The sequence below is a fragment of the Balaenoptera borealis genome (genome assembly GCF_965194805.1).
Source record: "Balaenoptera borealis genome assembly, chromosome: 10".
NCBI lineage: Eukaryota > Metazoa > Chordata > Mammalia > Artiodactyla > Balaenopteridae > Balaenoptera > Balaenoptera borealis.
Genome location: NC_138874.1, coordinates 116,909,511 through 116,924,773, shown reverse-complemented (window position 1 = coordinate 116,924,773; position 15,263 = coordinate 116,909,511). Strand labels below are relative to the sequence as shown.

General features: G+C 54.9%; 1 protein-coding gene across 9 annotated transcripts in view; it reads right to left on the bottom strand.

Moving 5' to 3' along the window:
* JAKMIP3 (Janus kinase and microtubule interacting protein 3) overlaps nt 1-15,263 on the bottom strand; it is a 102,415-nt gene that overhangs the window by 55,097 nt on the left and 32,055 nt on the right. For all 9 annotated transcript variants that reach the window (XM_082407107.1, XM_082407100.1, XM_082407101.1 and 6 more), the window contains exon 2: nt 3,686-3,914. In XM_082407107.1, coding sequence (XP_082263233.1) covers nt 3,686-3,820 — 135 coding nt within the window. In that variant the 5' untranslated portion in view covers nt 3,821-3,914. The remainder of the gene's footprint in view (nt 1-3,685; nt 3,915-15,263) is intronic.

The following is a 15,263-nucleotide window of genomic DNA, read 5'->3' as shown; positions in this document are numbered from 1 at the left end:
GGCCTGTGGGGCTTTTCCTCTCTTCTCCTTTTTTAATTGAAGTATGGTTGCTGTACAATATTATCTAAGTTACAGGGGTACAATACAGTGATTTGCAATTTTTAAAGGTTATATTCCATTTATAGTTATAAAATATTGACTACATTCCCTGTGTTGTACAATATATCCTTGCAGTTTATTTATGTTATACATAATAGTTTGTACTTCTTAATCTCCTACCCCTATCTTGACCCTCCCCTTGGCCCTCTCCCTACTGGTAACCACTAGTTTGTTATCTTCATCTGAAAGTCTGCTTCTTTTTCATTATATTCACTAGTTTGTTGTATTTTTTAGACTTCACATACAAGCAATGTCAAATGGTATTTGTCTTTCTCTGTCTGGCTTATTTCACTTAGCATAATGCCTTCCAAGTGTATCCATGTTGCTGCAAATGGAAAAATTTCATTCTTTTTTATGGCTGAGTAATATTCCATTGTGCATATATGTACCACATCTTCTTTATTCATTCGTCTGTTGATGGACACTTAGGTTTCTTCCATACCTTGGAAATTGTAAATAATGCTGCTATGAACATTGGCGTGCATGTGTCTTTTCAAATTAGTGTTTTTGGTTTTTTTTTTTTTTTTCAGATATATACCCAGGAGTGGAATTGCTGGGTCATATGGTAGTTCTATTTCTAGTTTTTTGAGAAACATCAATACTGTTTTCCGTAGTGGCTGCACCAATTTGCTTTCGTACCAACAGTGCACAAGGGCTCCCTTTTCTCCACATCCTCACCAACATTTGTTATTTGTGTTCTTTTTGATGATGGCCATTCTGACAGGCGTAAGGTGATATCTCACTGTGGTTTGGATTTGATTCCCTTAGGATTAGTGATGAGCATCTTTTCATATACTTGCTGGCCATCTGCACTTCCTCTTTAGAAAAACGTCTATTCAGTTCTTCTGCACATTTTAAAATCACGTTGTGTGTTTTTTTGATGTTGAGTTGTACGAGCTGTTTATATATTTTGGGTATTAACCCCTTATCGCTCATAACATTCGCAAATATTTTCTCCCATTTAGGAGGTTGTCTTTTAGGGTCTTGTGTTTTCAACAAGAGTCACAGGAAACTCTGATGCACAGTGAAGTCTGGAAACCACAGCCTAAGGGGCCTTAACTAGAAAGAACCACAGGCAGAGGTAAAAAAGATAACAGAGTCCTTTTCTAGCCGGGGCAACGAGGGTGCCTGTAGGAAGGAACGCTGACAGGCTGGTGCGGCCAGAGCAGCCTGCATTCGGGCAGTAAACCCAGCCCAGCGTGGATTCGACATGGATCTGAGTCCTGGAGCTTCCGACTGCGTCCACCTCCCCGAAGGGCCCTCTGCATTCTCATGGGCCCTGCTGTGGTCACTGTCACACTGCAAGCACACACGCTCTTGCACGTGTGGTCCAGGACACGCAGACAGGGGTGTTCACCACAGGGCTGCCACATGTGCTGGACCATGTGAGTGGGATGAAGGAACCCTCGAGAGCTCCAGCCTCCCAGACACACGGTGAAGGGGAGAAGAAAAAGGGACTCAGAAGCGTGTGTCATTTATGCTTTAAAAAGAGACACGCAGGCGCGTTCAAGAAACTGTAACTTGAACCCCTCTGGGAGGTGACCTGGGTGTGGACTCGAAGAAGAGAGCCTCCCTGATGCTGGGCCTTTTCTTCTCTTCCTTTGGAGTTTTGAACCAAGAGGTTATATCATCTTCTCAAAAGACAGTAAGTACACCTTGTATAAATAACAGGGCCTCTGATGCCAGGCCCAGGGCTCTTGTCTGCCACCAGGGAGAGCTGTGAGCTCCGACCCGGCCAGACTCGGCCTGTTGGCCAGCCAGGGGCCGGCACACGCCCCCTTGGGCTGCCGCAGGATGGATGGGTTTTGATAAAGCTGCACATGGAATATGTATGTTGCTGCTGTAAACGGTAGACAGAATCTGGAGATTCGGGCAAAAGTACTATTACTTAGTGATTTCTATCACGTGGCGTTTCTTTGCATTGAAAAGACAATTGCTATTATATTTTTACCCAATAAAACAAAGGGTTTCATTATCATTAGGTTCCTAACAAGTAGCCCCTCTTCTCTTTCATCTGCAAACGGGGGAGGGGGAGGGCCAGAGTGATGCCCGGGGCGTGGCCTCGCAGCCCCTACAGTCTGGTCAGGACGAGACGCTCGGAGCGCCCACGTGCCTCTAGGGCACGGAACAGATGCTCTCTGCGTCCGGGGACAACTCTCCGTCCCAGGCCACTGATGTTCGTGCCTTCGCCCCCCCGTGCTCCAGCCAGGCAGCGTGCCGGGGCCCCTTGGGCTGTCCTTGCTGGCTCTGCGACCACCTGGCACAGAGCAGGTGCTGCACTGATGCTCCCCAACTCCCTGGGTCCTCACCGCGGGCGCTCAGCAGGCTCTGACTCTCCTGCAGGCCCCGCGAGGTGGCCTGGCCACGGGAGCGGCCACGTGGTCACTGTGACAGCCGCCTTCTAGTGTCCGTGCTGGAGGCCCTGTGCCCGGAGCTGTCTCTGTCCCCTTTCACAGAGCAGGGGACCTAGGAGGGAGGGAGGTGACCAGGACCGGCCGGCACGCTTTTTCTGTAAAGGGCCACGCACTAAGTATTTCAGGCCTTGTGGCTCAGCTGGCGCTGCTGTTACTAAGCTGCAGACGATGTGTAAAAGAACGGGCGGGGCTGGGTCCTAACGACTTATCTACTGACAGTGAAATCTGAGTTCCATATAATCATCGCATGTCACAAAATACCATTCCTCTTGTGATTTAACCAGCAGGTTGCGAAGCAGCGGGCCCCCACCTCCCGTGACTCCCTCCCCGACCGGGCCTCCCAGGAGGGCAAGGCTGGGGGGCCGTTATGCCGGCCAGACCACAGCCAGGGACCTTTCAAACCCTCCGGGGGAGAAGCCTGCCCTGGCGTTCTCCCCTTCCCCCCTCCCCACGCCTCCCTCTCCCCAGATTTTCTCTTCTTTGCATCTCCTTCCCAAGAGCCCATGTACTTCCTAGTGGCTCCTGGGTGGGGAGCGAGGAGGGGACAGAGGTGACAGACAGGGAGGGAAGTGTGGGTCAGGGGACGGCCCCCCGGGCCTGGCCATGCGCTGAGCGGGGAGGGCATCCTCTGACCAGGACCCCCTCAGCCGCAGCACAAGCCCAGCCTTCCCTGCAGGCTGCAAGGACCCCCGAGGGCTGGGTGCCGGGGCAGGGGGTCATCACAGGGCTGCCCAGGTAGGGCCCGCTGGGGTCTGTGACCCACGTTTCCTAGTGGGTCGGTTAGGAGAGCTGCCTCCCAACACCTGGAAGCCTTGAGCCCAGGGCCTGGCTGTTTGCTTTGGGGCTGTTATATTTGGGTTAAATTCCACTGTGCACAGTTCAGGAGGAAGCAGCACCGTTCCAGGGACGGTGTGGTTGGACAAGGCCCCTCGGCCCACACGCTGAGGACCAGGGCTGCTCCCACGGGGTCAGGCCCATGTCCACACGCTCCCCTGTGGGTCTGGAGCCCCCTCCCCAGAGCTGTCTGTGCTCCCGAGCTGCCTTGAGAGCCGCTGGGACCCAGGGACCCCCTGGGCTGGCACATCTGCAGAGACCTGGCTCCACCCCGCTCTGGGCAGACCCTGGGGGCCCGGGAAGGCGTGGAGAGGCGGTGGGGGGCACGGGGGGCCCACCTTGCTCTTCTCCTGCTGCAGCTCGATCTGGATGTCGGTGAGCTTGGCCCGCAGCTCCTCGTTGGCGGCCTGCAGCGCTGCGAGGACCTCTGCCTTGTCCCCCTTGCTTCGGCCGCCCGCGCCCTTCTTGGACATGGTGAGGCTGGCCCGAGGGGCGCTCGGGGCGGGCCGCTCGTCCGGGCTGGGCTGTGCGCGCCGAGCTGGGGCTCCGCTACATTTTCTCACTCACCTGGAGAGAAAGCACACCTGGTGAGCAGGCTGTGGCTGGCCTGAGCGCGGGGCCGCGGGCAGGGCGGGCAGGGTGGGCAGGGTCATGGCTGGCCCCGCGCTGCCCTGAGGGTGCCGGCCTGACCGCCCGCCAGGTCACAGCCCCGGACCGCAGGGGCCTTCTGCTCTCTGCACAGCACCCCTGACGAGGACCCCCCCCCACCAAAGCAAGAGCAAGTCCCCCGCCTCACATGTAACCAGCGCTTAATAAACGTTTGCTCTTTGCCCCTTTGGAATAAGACACCGGGGACCCAAAGTTAAGGCCCGCCTTTCACACAAGGGTGTGTGGCAGCCTGATGGTAACAGTGGGTTAGAAACACCAAAGGGAGTGGCGGCTGGGACCCCTGGGCCCCTCCACGGGGCCTATAAATTTCACCTCGGAAGGGGTCACACCCTCAGCCCAGGTGCCCGAGCCACCTCAGCGGGTGAGCACGTGCCCTGGACCACCCTGGGAGCCAGCGCCCCGCCCCGGGCCGGCTCATCCATCACCCAGCCCCATGCCCGAATCCGCTGCCCCCAGGCCTGGGGCTCCCCCTCCCTCCTCCTGTGTCCTAGCGCCAGCGCAAGTGTGGGAAACGGGTGCCTCCACCAACTTTGCCTGGAGGAAAAGCAGAGGCAGGCTGAGTCCTGCTCTGCACTCATTCCCTGCGACAGCCCGTGCCTCAGTTTCCTCACCTGCACAGAGAGGTACAAGAGTGCCCCCAGTGTCCCCCAAGGCCTCCATCCTGTGCTTTAGACACCCGTGCTGAGGTGCACAGGGGGCCCCGTCCACCTGGTGAGGCTCTTCAAGGCCCGGTCTGGGAGGCCCTGGTCTGGGAGGCCCTGGGGGACCACTGGGACGCGCTGGCCAGGAGCTGTGGGTGGGGGCCGTGCCGTCAGCCAGCCCTCAGCCTTCTGTGAGTAGTGCCCCCAGGCCCGGTCTCACGGCGTCTCGCCCGGACCAAGCCCCGCCCTCCCGACGTCCACCCCGCCCCGTGACCCTCTCCAGCCTGTTCTCCACGCTGTCTCACGAGCAACTGTGCCAGGACCCAGCCCCCCGGCCCTACCCTCCCGCCTCCCCGTGTCCTGCCACAGATCGCAGTGAATTCCCAGCGCCTGTGCGATTCACCGGCTGCGTTCCTCCCCAGCTGCTATTTACTCGATGTTTTCTGAAAATGGGCTTGTCATTCTTTACTTATTTTTACATGAAACTCTGCAGGCCTGTCCTGGATAGAGAGGCAGCACCCGCAGCCGTCTAACAGGTAACCGAGGGCAGGGTAATATTGGGGGAGACGCCGGAGGTGGGGCGCCCCACGGGACGGCAGCAGAGGGGCCCTCCGCGCCCCGCCCCCCAGCCAGGCCCCTGCACCGCCCACCCAGCCTCTGGCTGGTCCAGAGCACAGGCCGCCTTTATTTCCTCCCGGGGGCTCGAAGCAGACGGCGTCAGCTCTGGCTGGCTCAGACCCCCGGGGGCTGAGCGGCCCCCGCCCCGGCCCTGGCCTCCCAGCACCGAGAGCCTCTGGCTGGCTCAGACCCCCGGGGGCTGAGCGGCCCCCGCCCCGGCCCTGGCCTCCCAGCACCGAGAGCTCTCGACGCAGCAGTGGATCTTCAGCCCCAGCCTGGCAGCTCCCTAAAGGCAGGTTCACAGTTTCCTCCAACATCCATTTGGGCACAAATACGGTAAGTGTCCTGACCTCATTATTTATGGAAATGAGTGTGGACAAAGTAAATCTCCCCAGAGCCCGCTGGGAGCACGTGAGGGGTCCCACTCGCCCGCAGCCGGGGCAGGGCGTCCAGGGCCCCTCCTCCTGCCCGGGCCATGCTCGTCCTCCGGGGGCACTTTTCAGGGCGACTCCCAGGGAGCAGCACGGGGGTCTCCCCCCCCTCGCCCGCATCCCATTTGTACTGAACGCACCCGCTTTGAGCCTTCGGATAGCGAGCACACCTCCCCACGGGCACCACCGCCCACAGCGGGGGGAGGCGAGGCTCCCGTGACCTGGAGGCCACGCGGGCCCGGGCGGCTCCGGGGTCCCCTGGTCCCTGTTACGTGCCTCTGCACCCCGTGGCTTTGCCGCACACACACCCACACCCACAAAGCACCAGCTGCAATGATTACATACAGTCTCACGGATGCTATGTACGTAACACATGCTTCCACGTCCTTCCTGCCACCCTGGGAGACAGAAAGGGCGGACGGAGGGGAGACAGAGGCCTTGGGAGTGGTGAGGTCTCGGCCAGCACTGCGGAGCCCTCCACCTCGGGGATGCCAGGGGCTTCAGCTGGCTCGTGCCAGGGCTGTGCTCTCGTCCGAGGAGGCCCGTGACTGGCCAGTGGGAGCGCAGGCCTGAGGGGCTGCAGCGGGGCCGTCTGAGAAGGACACCACGGGCACCCACTGGACAGGGCTCTTGTGACCACCCCGTCTGCCCAGCGTGGGCCTGGATCAGCACAGGGGCTGCATTCACCAGGGCTCAGCCCCTCCGCTCTCTGCCAAGGGCTCTCCCTCCCTGGCTGAGACCCTCAGGCCCGCCCGTGAAGCCCAAGCTGCCCACCCAGGGTGGGCCCTCACAGCAGCTGACGGGCCAAGGGCCGAGCACGGATCCTGTAGGGATGGGGGTCACAGGTCACAGCAGGCGGGGCCGCCTGCACGGAGCCTGGATGCTGGGTGGTCAGAGTGGGGACTGGGGGGGCACGCCTGTCCCTCCCTTGGGGAAACTGGAGCAGCTTGCTAAGTGCAGACACGTCCGCAGGGGCTCCACTGCCTGTCCCCCTTCCTCTCGGCCACCTCCCGTGATGGGGCGCCCACGCTAGGACCCACCCTCCCAGCACCTGCTCTCCTTTCCAGCCAGGCAACCCCAGCCCTGAGCCCCAGCCAGCCCCGCCCACACCTCCCCGCTCTGACAGCCCCGGGTAGGCACTCACTAACCTCCACGGAGCCCTCTGTGGCCTCGGGGCCCAGCGCACGGAAGGCCCTCGGGCTCTGCTGAATGCTCTGCCGCTGGGTGGGCACTCCTGCCAGGAAGCGTCGCTGCCCTCTGGGGGGTGGGGTCAGAACAGTGCTGAGCCAGTGCTACCACCAGGCCTCGGGTGGGCCGGAGCTGTCCCCTCCACGTGGAGCCACAGCCCACGCTGTCTGAGCCTCAGATGTGGAACCGCCCCCAGACTCAGGGTCAGGCCTCGGGCCTCCCGCCCGCCGCGGTGCTGGTGGGAAGGGGAGGGGCGATGTCCGACCGGCCACGCGTGGGCCGGTGACCAGGCTGCAGCCCGCCTGATACAAACTCACTTAAGCATCCTCAGATCACACTGCTCCCGTAATCGGAGTCTGCGTCGCGGTGCTGGGTGCCTTAAATCTTTGCCGTTGGATCAGACCCTCCCAAATACGAGTGTCGTGTGCCTACGTGGGAAGCCCAGGGGTGCAGGAGAGGGGGAGGGATTTCACCAAGTCCTCTCGCGCTCCCTGCACCAACCCAGCGCCCACTTGAGACCCAGACCAACCGCGTTTGCTGCGCTCTGGTCAGAAGCTGTTAAGTTATCAGATCCATAGCGCAGTCTGTCCACCTCTGTCTCGGGGTCTCCAAGGAGGTAACAAAACAAGCAGAAGAGGTCTGCTCTGATCTCTCTGAATAAGTCATTTTGTGTTGGGAGGGTGGAGAGAGGAGACCAAGCTCGCGGTCCAAGAGCGTGTTTGTAGCACACAACAGTCGCCACGGGAAGCCGGTCCGTATGCCTGGCCCCCACCTGTCCTGCCGGCCTCCATCCCGCGTCTCTCCACGTGGAGACTCCGGGCTGGCGCGCTGCCCCCGACGTGCAGGTAGAAGGAAACCGACAACAGGCAGACCGCAGCCAGGGTGGCGCCCAGCGATGGGTGAGCGGCCGGGGTCATAAAGGGGTTTTGACCTTGCAAAGCTGGTCGTATTTACATGGACTCTTTCTGGGTTAAGCGGTTTATCTACAGAGAAGAAAGGATGCACCTGATGCTTCTGAGCTTGTCAATTCCACGGAAACCCAAGGTGCGGGAGGGTCAGAGGCACCTGTCACGTCCCACAGGGACCTCCAAAGTACAGGCCACAGGACCAATGCCCGGAGGAGGGGGCACAGGTCCAGGCCCCGGTGGCAGTGGACGGACACACAGGGCGTAGGCTGTGGGGCACTCAGACCGGGCTGGGGTGCGGGTTCCAGGTGCCTTGCTCCCCAGGCAGGACCCTCGCCTCACCGCGAGCCTGGCGGCAGGGCTGGCGAGGGTCTGTGGCTCAGAGCGGACACATTTTACTCCCCGGGACAGGCCAGCCGTGGGCCCCGGAGGAGCCCTGAAGAGACCCCTCGCCCATTAAAATTCATTTTTCTTGGAAAACATCAACTTCCCCCAGAGAGGGAAATCAACTGGTCACGCCAGGCTGGATGTAAGTGCTGATCAAAGACTCTGACCCACGCCTGGAGGCCTCCAGAAAGAGGAGTTTTGCTTGGGCGGAACGAGAGCATGGGGCGGGGTGGGGAAGCCCCCAGCAGGGCCCGGCCTCAAGGAGGTGGGGCTGGGGAGTAGCACGGGCTCCGGGGGCTGCGGGCTGGTACAGGGGCACAGGCGGCGGCAGAGGGCTGCCCAACCAAGAAGCCGGGGGCCTCCAGCCCTGGCCCTCCCATCCCGACCCTGGGAACAGCGGACACCTGAGATGCTGGGCCCTCCCCGCAGACGAAGGACGGGAGATGGTCCTCCGAAGGGCTGTCGGGGCAAAGGGGCTGAGGCCGGATCGAGTTTTCTAGGGGCCAGAGGCAGAGGTCAGGAGTCCGAGGGGCGCGCACGAGGCTACGGCGTGAAGCTTCGTGGGGACCAGGGACCGGAGCAGCCCCGGTGCAGCCACGCCAGCCGTAGTGCCTGTGCCCGCAGGCCACGACCCGGAGAGCCGAGTCACGCCAGCCTTCGGTCGAGCGCCTAAAGTTCCTGCACCCTGAGCCCCCACCCACGCGCTCTCTCTCGTCCTGAGGTTGGAACAGCTCTGAGCAAACAGGGCAGCGGCCCCTCTCCTCCCCCGCCCAGCGAGGAGGCCTCTGCCACCCTGCTCTGACCCCAGGGGGACACAGCTGCCCAGCACGGGGTCTTCTCGGCTCAGCAAAAGGCCCAGAGAGGCGGCCGCGCACAGCACCCCATCCAAGTGGCTTTTCTGGCAAAGCTTCAAGTCAGGCCACCGGGTCCCCTAGGCAGAGGCGTCCCGTCCGAGGGTACAAGGAGGAGAGAAACGGCCGGGCCCGGCGGCAGGCCTGGGGGCAGCTGAGGGGGGCTCCGGGTGTGCTTCTCTGACCGGGAAGGCTGGGTGTCACACCCCACACAGCGTGCACCCAGCGCTGCGCTCAGAAACAACTCCCCTTCCTGCGCCGACTTCAGACACATCCCAGTTTTGGGACAGCTTTCAGCGAATTCACAGGAAGGAGCATCTGACTGGCTTCATTTCCTCCCAGGAATGACATGCATCCTACTGGACACGGCCCGGAAATCGTCAGGGATTGGTGGACTTCTGCCGCAATGCCCCGCACTTGTAACAGCAAGACTTTTGCTGCTCATCAAATCAGACGTGGGAAGAAAGGGCTCGTCTCGTGCTAAACCGACGGCGACCCTTAGAAACATGCACGGTGTTTTTAATGTGTCTCCTAAGAGAGATTAGAATTATTGAGGGTTTGGGTTATAACCTTTATTTCTAACTGCAACATTCTCCAAGAAGTCAAATGTGTGTTGATCTTGCACAAACCCTGACTGGAAACGGAGTTTGCAGAAAATAGGGTGGTGGCGTTTGATAAAAGGAGGAAGGGAAGGGAAGGAAGCTTTCCAATGCCCTCCCTCCGGGTTCTGGCGGGAACTGCTGTGAAGAACGCTAGGAACCAGGCATGGCCCACCTGGCCGGGAAGTTAGGGCTGAACGGGCCAGGGTGGTCCCGTTTCCCTGCCCACTCTGTCCCGCTGCCAGGCACATGACCTCCCAGAGATATTTTAGAAAATGATTCTCAAGCCCCCAAAAGCATGAGACTCTCCTAAGAAAGCCTATTAAATATGGTCCAGGCTCTCCGGGAGGAAGAAGTGCCCAGGAGTCCATGTGGTGGGCAGAGGCCCTGTTCCTGGTCATCATCGGGTGTAGGAAATCCAGCTCTGGGAGAGAAGCGTCTGGGTAAGGAGTCCCTTCCTCACCCAAGCGTCCCTGGTGTGGCAGGAGGTTACTGTGAAGACAGGCCATAGTGGAGGAAGAGCCAGACGGGGCTCCAGGCGGGCAGCTACCCGTGCCTGGTGAGATGGCCGACCCACCTGACATGCATCCTACTGGATGCATGGGGGGGGGGGCTTCTACAGGGCCCGTGGGACATCTGTGTTCCCACCACGGTGACCATCACAACAGACGATAAGATCCTCCAGCGGAGAAGATGCCCGCTCTTCTCACAAGGCCCCTGGTTCTCAGCCGCAAGGTCTTTGCCTTGACTTCAGCACACCCGTATTTTTATCTATAAATTTGATGGTGAGTCATCATTTCTCGTTTACAGAACTGAATCCAATGCTTTTCCCTTTTTGTTGGAAGGAGACGTGTGTGATGCAAGGCTGCAGTTCTGACTCACCTGTGAATGAGTTAAAACACTGAACTTTCCCAGAGGTGCCATGACTTATTCTTAAATAAGCTTCGAGATGACTGTAGATTCAGATGCAGCCATATGAACTAATACAGAGAGATCCCATGTGCCCTCAGTGCAGTTCCCACCATGGAAGCGTCTTGAGAAACTAAGAAACATGACCGGGACGCTGACTTTGAAAATGTCAGGCTACGGAACACCCTCTCTCCACAAGGATCCCTCCTGTTGCCTTTTAAACCCAACCTTTATCCCCTCCTTAGCCCCTGGCAACCACAAATCTGCTCTCCATTTCTATAATTTTGTCATTTCAAGAATGCTATAGAAATGAAATCGTAGAGTATGTGACCTTTTGGAATCACCTTTTTTCACTCAGCATAATTCTGGAGAATCATCCAAGTTGTGTGTGTAGAGTTCATGTTCATTCATGTTTACTGCTGTGTACGTAGCACTCATAGTGCGGTCACATTATCCACTCACCCACTGAAGGACACCCGGGCTGTTTCCAGTTTTGGGTTATTACGGATAATGCTGCCATAAACATTCATGTGCAGACTGTTGTGTGAACATAAGTTTTCATTTCTCTGATACAAATGCCTAGAAGTACAATTGCTGGATCGTACACAGTTGAACGTTTAGTCACTTAAGAAACTGCAAACTTCCTTCCAGAGGGGCTGCACCAGCTGACATTCCTGCCACCAACATGTGAGGGCTCTGGTTTCTCTGCCTCCTTGCCAGCATTTGGTGTTGCTGCTATTTTTGATTTTAGCCATTCCGATAGGTGGTATCTCATTGTGGTTTTATTTTTTTAATGAGATATAGTTGATTTACAATGTGGTGTTTATTTCTGCTGTACAGCAAAGTGACTCAGTTATACATATATATATATACATTCTTTTTTTATATTCTTTTTCATTATGGTTTATCCAAAGATATTGAATACAGTTCCCTGCGCTATATAGTAGGACTTTTCTGTTTATCCATTCTATATATAACAGTTTACATCTGCTAATCCCTAACTCCCAATCCATCCCTCTCCCACCCACTTCCCCTTTGGCAACCACAAGTCTGTCTTCTATGTCTGTGAGTCTGTTTCTGTTTCATAGATAGGTTCATTTGTGTCATATTTTAGATTCCACCTGTAAGTAATATCATATGGTATTTGTCTTTCTCTTTCTGACTTACTTCACTTAATATGATAATCTCTAGTTGCATCCATGTTGCTGCAAATGGCATTATTTCTTTCTTTTTTATGGCTGAGTAGTATTCCATTATATATATGTACCCCATCTTCTTTATCCATTCATCTGTTGATGGACATTTAGGTTGTTTCCATGTCTTGGCTATTGTGAATAGTGCTGCTATGAACATAGAGGTGCAGGTATCTTTTTGAATTATAGTTTTGTCCAGATATATGCCCAGGAGTGGGATTGCTGGATCATATGGTAGTTCTGTTTTTAGTTTTCTGAGGAACCTCCATACTGTTTTCCATAGTGGCTACACTAATTTACATTCCCACCAACAGTGTAGGAGGGTTCCTTTTTCTGCACACACTCTCCAGCATTTGTTATTTGTAGACTTTTTAATGATGGCCATTCTGACCCATGTGAGGTGATACCTCATTGTAGTTTTGATTTGCATTTCTCTAATGATTAGCAATGCTGAGCACCTTTTCATGTGCCTATTGGCATCTGTATGTCTTCTTTGGAGGAATGTCTATTCAGGTCTTTGGCCCATTTTTCTTTTTTTTGTTTTTGTTTTTATTTTTATTGGGCTATAGGGGGTGGGTTGGGAAATATCCCTGCAAGTCATGCCCCACTAGGGAAATGTCCATTCTGATTTCCCTGGGAGAGCTTTCGGAGCTTCTTCTTTTTCTTGGAGCTGCTGCTCTCGCTGGCAGCAGCCTCTTCAGGTCCACTGCTGAGTGGCTCCTCCTTGGAAGAGAATTTCCTCTTTTTCTTGGGGACCCTCTTGTTTCCTGACTCTTCAGGGTCCCTAGCTGGTTCCTCTTTGGGGAAAGATTTCCTCCTTTTGGTGAGACTTCCACTGCCAGCTGTCTCTTCAGGATCACTACTACCCAGCTCCTCCTTGGAAACAGATTTCTTCTTTTTGGGTTTGGAGCAGACAGATGGGTCTTCCATTCCATTCTCCTGAGGAGGCTCCTGGGGCTTTTGCTTTTTCTTCTTTTTGGGTCTTTCACTTGTCTCCTCACATTCCTCTGGGGTACTACTGATGTTTTCTGAAGACGCCAGGGCAATCGCAGCCAGCCTTTCATTTTCCTTCTTCAAGCGTTTCTTCTCCTGTTTCTCCAGCTTTCTAGTAATCTCAGCAGCCGCTTCCTCTGCCTGAACCATTGCCTCCTTCATGACATCCAGATTCTTTCGTGGAATCTCTCCAGTCTCATAGAAGGACAGCCGCTCCTGAACTTGTTCTCGAAGCTTCTCCCCAAATACACTGGTAGGTACCTCAGAGAAGCAATCAATTCGTGAGGCAATACTGCATTTGTTTGCCAGGTATCGGGAGATGCATTTTGCCCATTTTTCGATTGGATTGTTTGTTTTTTTGCTATTGAGTTGTATGTGCTGTTTGTATATTTTGGAAATTAAGCCCTTGTCAGTCGCATCATTTGCAAACATTTTCTCCCATTCCATAGGTTGTCTTTTCCTTTTGCTTATGGTTTCCTTTCCTGTGTAAAAGTTTGTAAGTTTGATGAGGTCCCATTTGCTTATTTTTGTTTTTATTTCTATTGCCTTGGGAGATTGACCTAAGAAAACATTGGTTCGATTTATGTCTTACGGTGGTTTTAATTGGCATTTCCCTAACCGCTATTGGTAACGTCTTTTCATGTTCTCATCTGCCATCTGTACATCCTTTTCAGTAAGACATCTGTTGCTAGGCTGTTCTCGGCTGTTCTGCTGCTAGCCCTTTGGCCAGAGAGAGCAGGCTTTTCTTGGGGCTGTTTCTGTCTGTGCCTGTTGGTATGTCTGACTTGCTGGCTTCTTCAACTCCAACCCTGGAATGTACGAAGCCAAGGAAACCCAGGGAGCTCACCGCGCTGTATCTTCTTGGGTCTTGAGGTCCCTAGCCGGATGCCTCCTTCACGCCCCCTTTCAGAGTCTCCTTATGTTTGTTTTAGATCCAATGTCTAAAGAGTTTTTATTGTCTTGACAGGAGGAGCAGGAGAAGCATGTCTGCTCTGTCTTCCTGGAGGCAGAAGGCCTGCCGCAACTTTGTGAGCAAAGAAGGAAATCTTGGACTTGTAGTTACGACTATTTCAGTTATAATTTAAATCACAAGCATGATTTGAAATTTTCCAGCTCAAGTCTCAGGATCGAAGACAGACATGATATTAAATGGCTGTAGAAACCACCCACCTGTTTGAGGAAAGGGTCATCACCCCCGCACTTGAGTGAACGGCTCTTGGGGGAAGACACGTGCTGTATAAGGCGCTTTAATTTGGTCCAGGGAGGAAGGCTTACCTGACATTAACCCCTGGATGTCCCTCCTGAGACACAAGAACTAGCAGCAGCTATGACTTTATAAAGTGAACCACTGAGTGCTGTAAATGTCTTCCAGGTGGCAGCACAAGAGTTTTGAAAATAACAGAACCGGGTTTATACACAGCTTTGCTTCTACCAAACCCATCACCTGCCCAATCACGTTTAAAAATGGAGGCATGTGGGCTTCCCTGGTGGCGCAGTGGTTAAGAATCCGCTTGCCAATGCAGGGGACATGGGTTCGAGCCCTGGTTCGGGAAGATCCCACACACCGCGGAGCAACCAAGCCCGTGCGCCACAACTACTGAGCCTGCGCTCTAGAGCCCGCGAGCCACAACTACTGAGCCTGCACGCCTAGAGCTGTGCTCCGCAACAAGAGAAGCCACCGCAGTGAGAAGCCCACGCACCACAAAGAAGAGTAGCCCCTGCTCACAGCAACTAGAGAAACCCCGCACAGCAACGAAGACCCAACGCAGCCAAAAATAATAAATAAATTAAATAAATAAATTTTAAAAATAAAATAAAATTTAAAAAATAAAATAAAAATGGAGACGTGTAACGACCAGATTTCCAGGAAAGACTCTCAGGATCACCAGCCAAAACCTGGTTCTTCAGATGAGGAAGCTGGGGTTCAGAGGCAGCGTGTCCCCCAAGGAGCGCCTGGTCCAGGCCTGCTCTCCCCACAACACATGGCACAGTGTGGCCTGGTGGGTTCCCCTCAAGGCCTTGTGATCCTGAGGCAGCAGGGAGAGACCCCAGAAGGGTGACCTCAAGAGTGAGCCAAATTAGCCGAGACTGAAAGCTGCTCCGTTTCCGACTCAGAAAGCTGAAAGCAAAGCCTCAAAAGCAACAAACTCTTCCCAAGTGGCTCACCCGCGCCCCAGAACAATGCTCAGGTATTTAAAGGAATACAAAGAATTCAGCACCAACAATATAAAATCACAATGTCCGGCATTCAGTCAAAAATTACCAGGCATGCAAAGACGTAGGGAAATAGGACCTAATGAGAGGGGGAAAAAAAAACAACTAATAGAAAGAAATGCAGACATGAGGCAGATGTGAGAATTAGTAGACCAGGATGTTAAAACAGCCAGTATTGATAAAACCACAAGCTCCAGAAGGTAGAGGAAACAGCAGCAGGTTAAGAAGAGACATGGAATAAATTTTAAAGATCCAAATCAATAATACGGAGATGAAAATACCATGTCTGAGACAAGAAATACACTGGATGGTATTAAC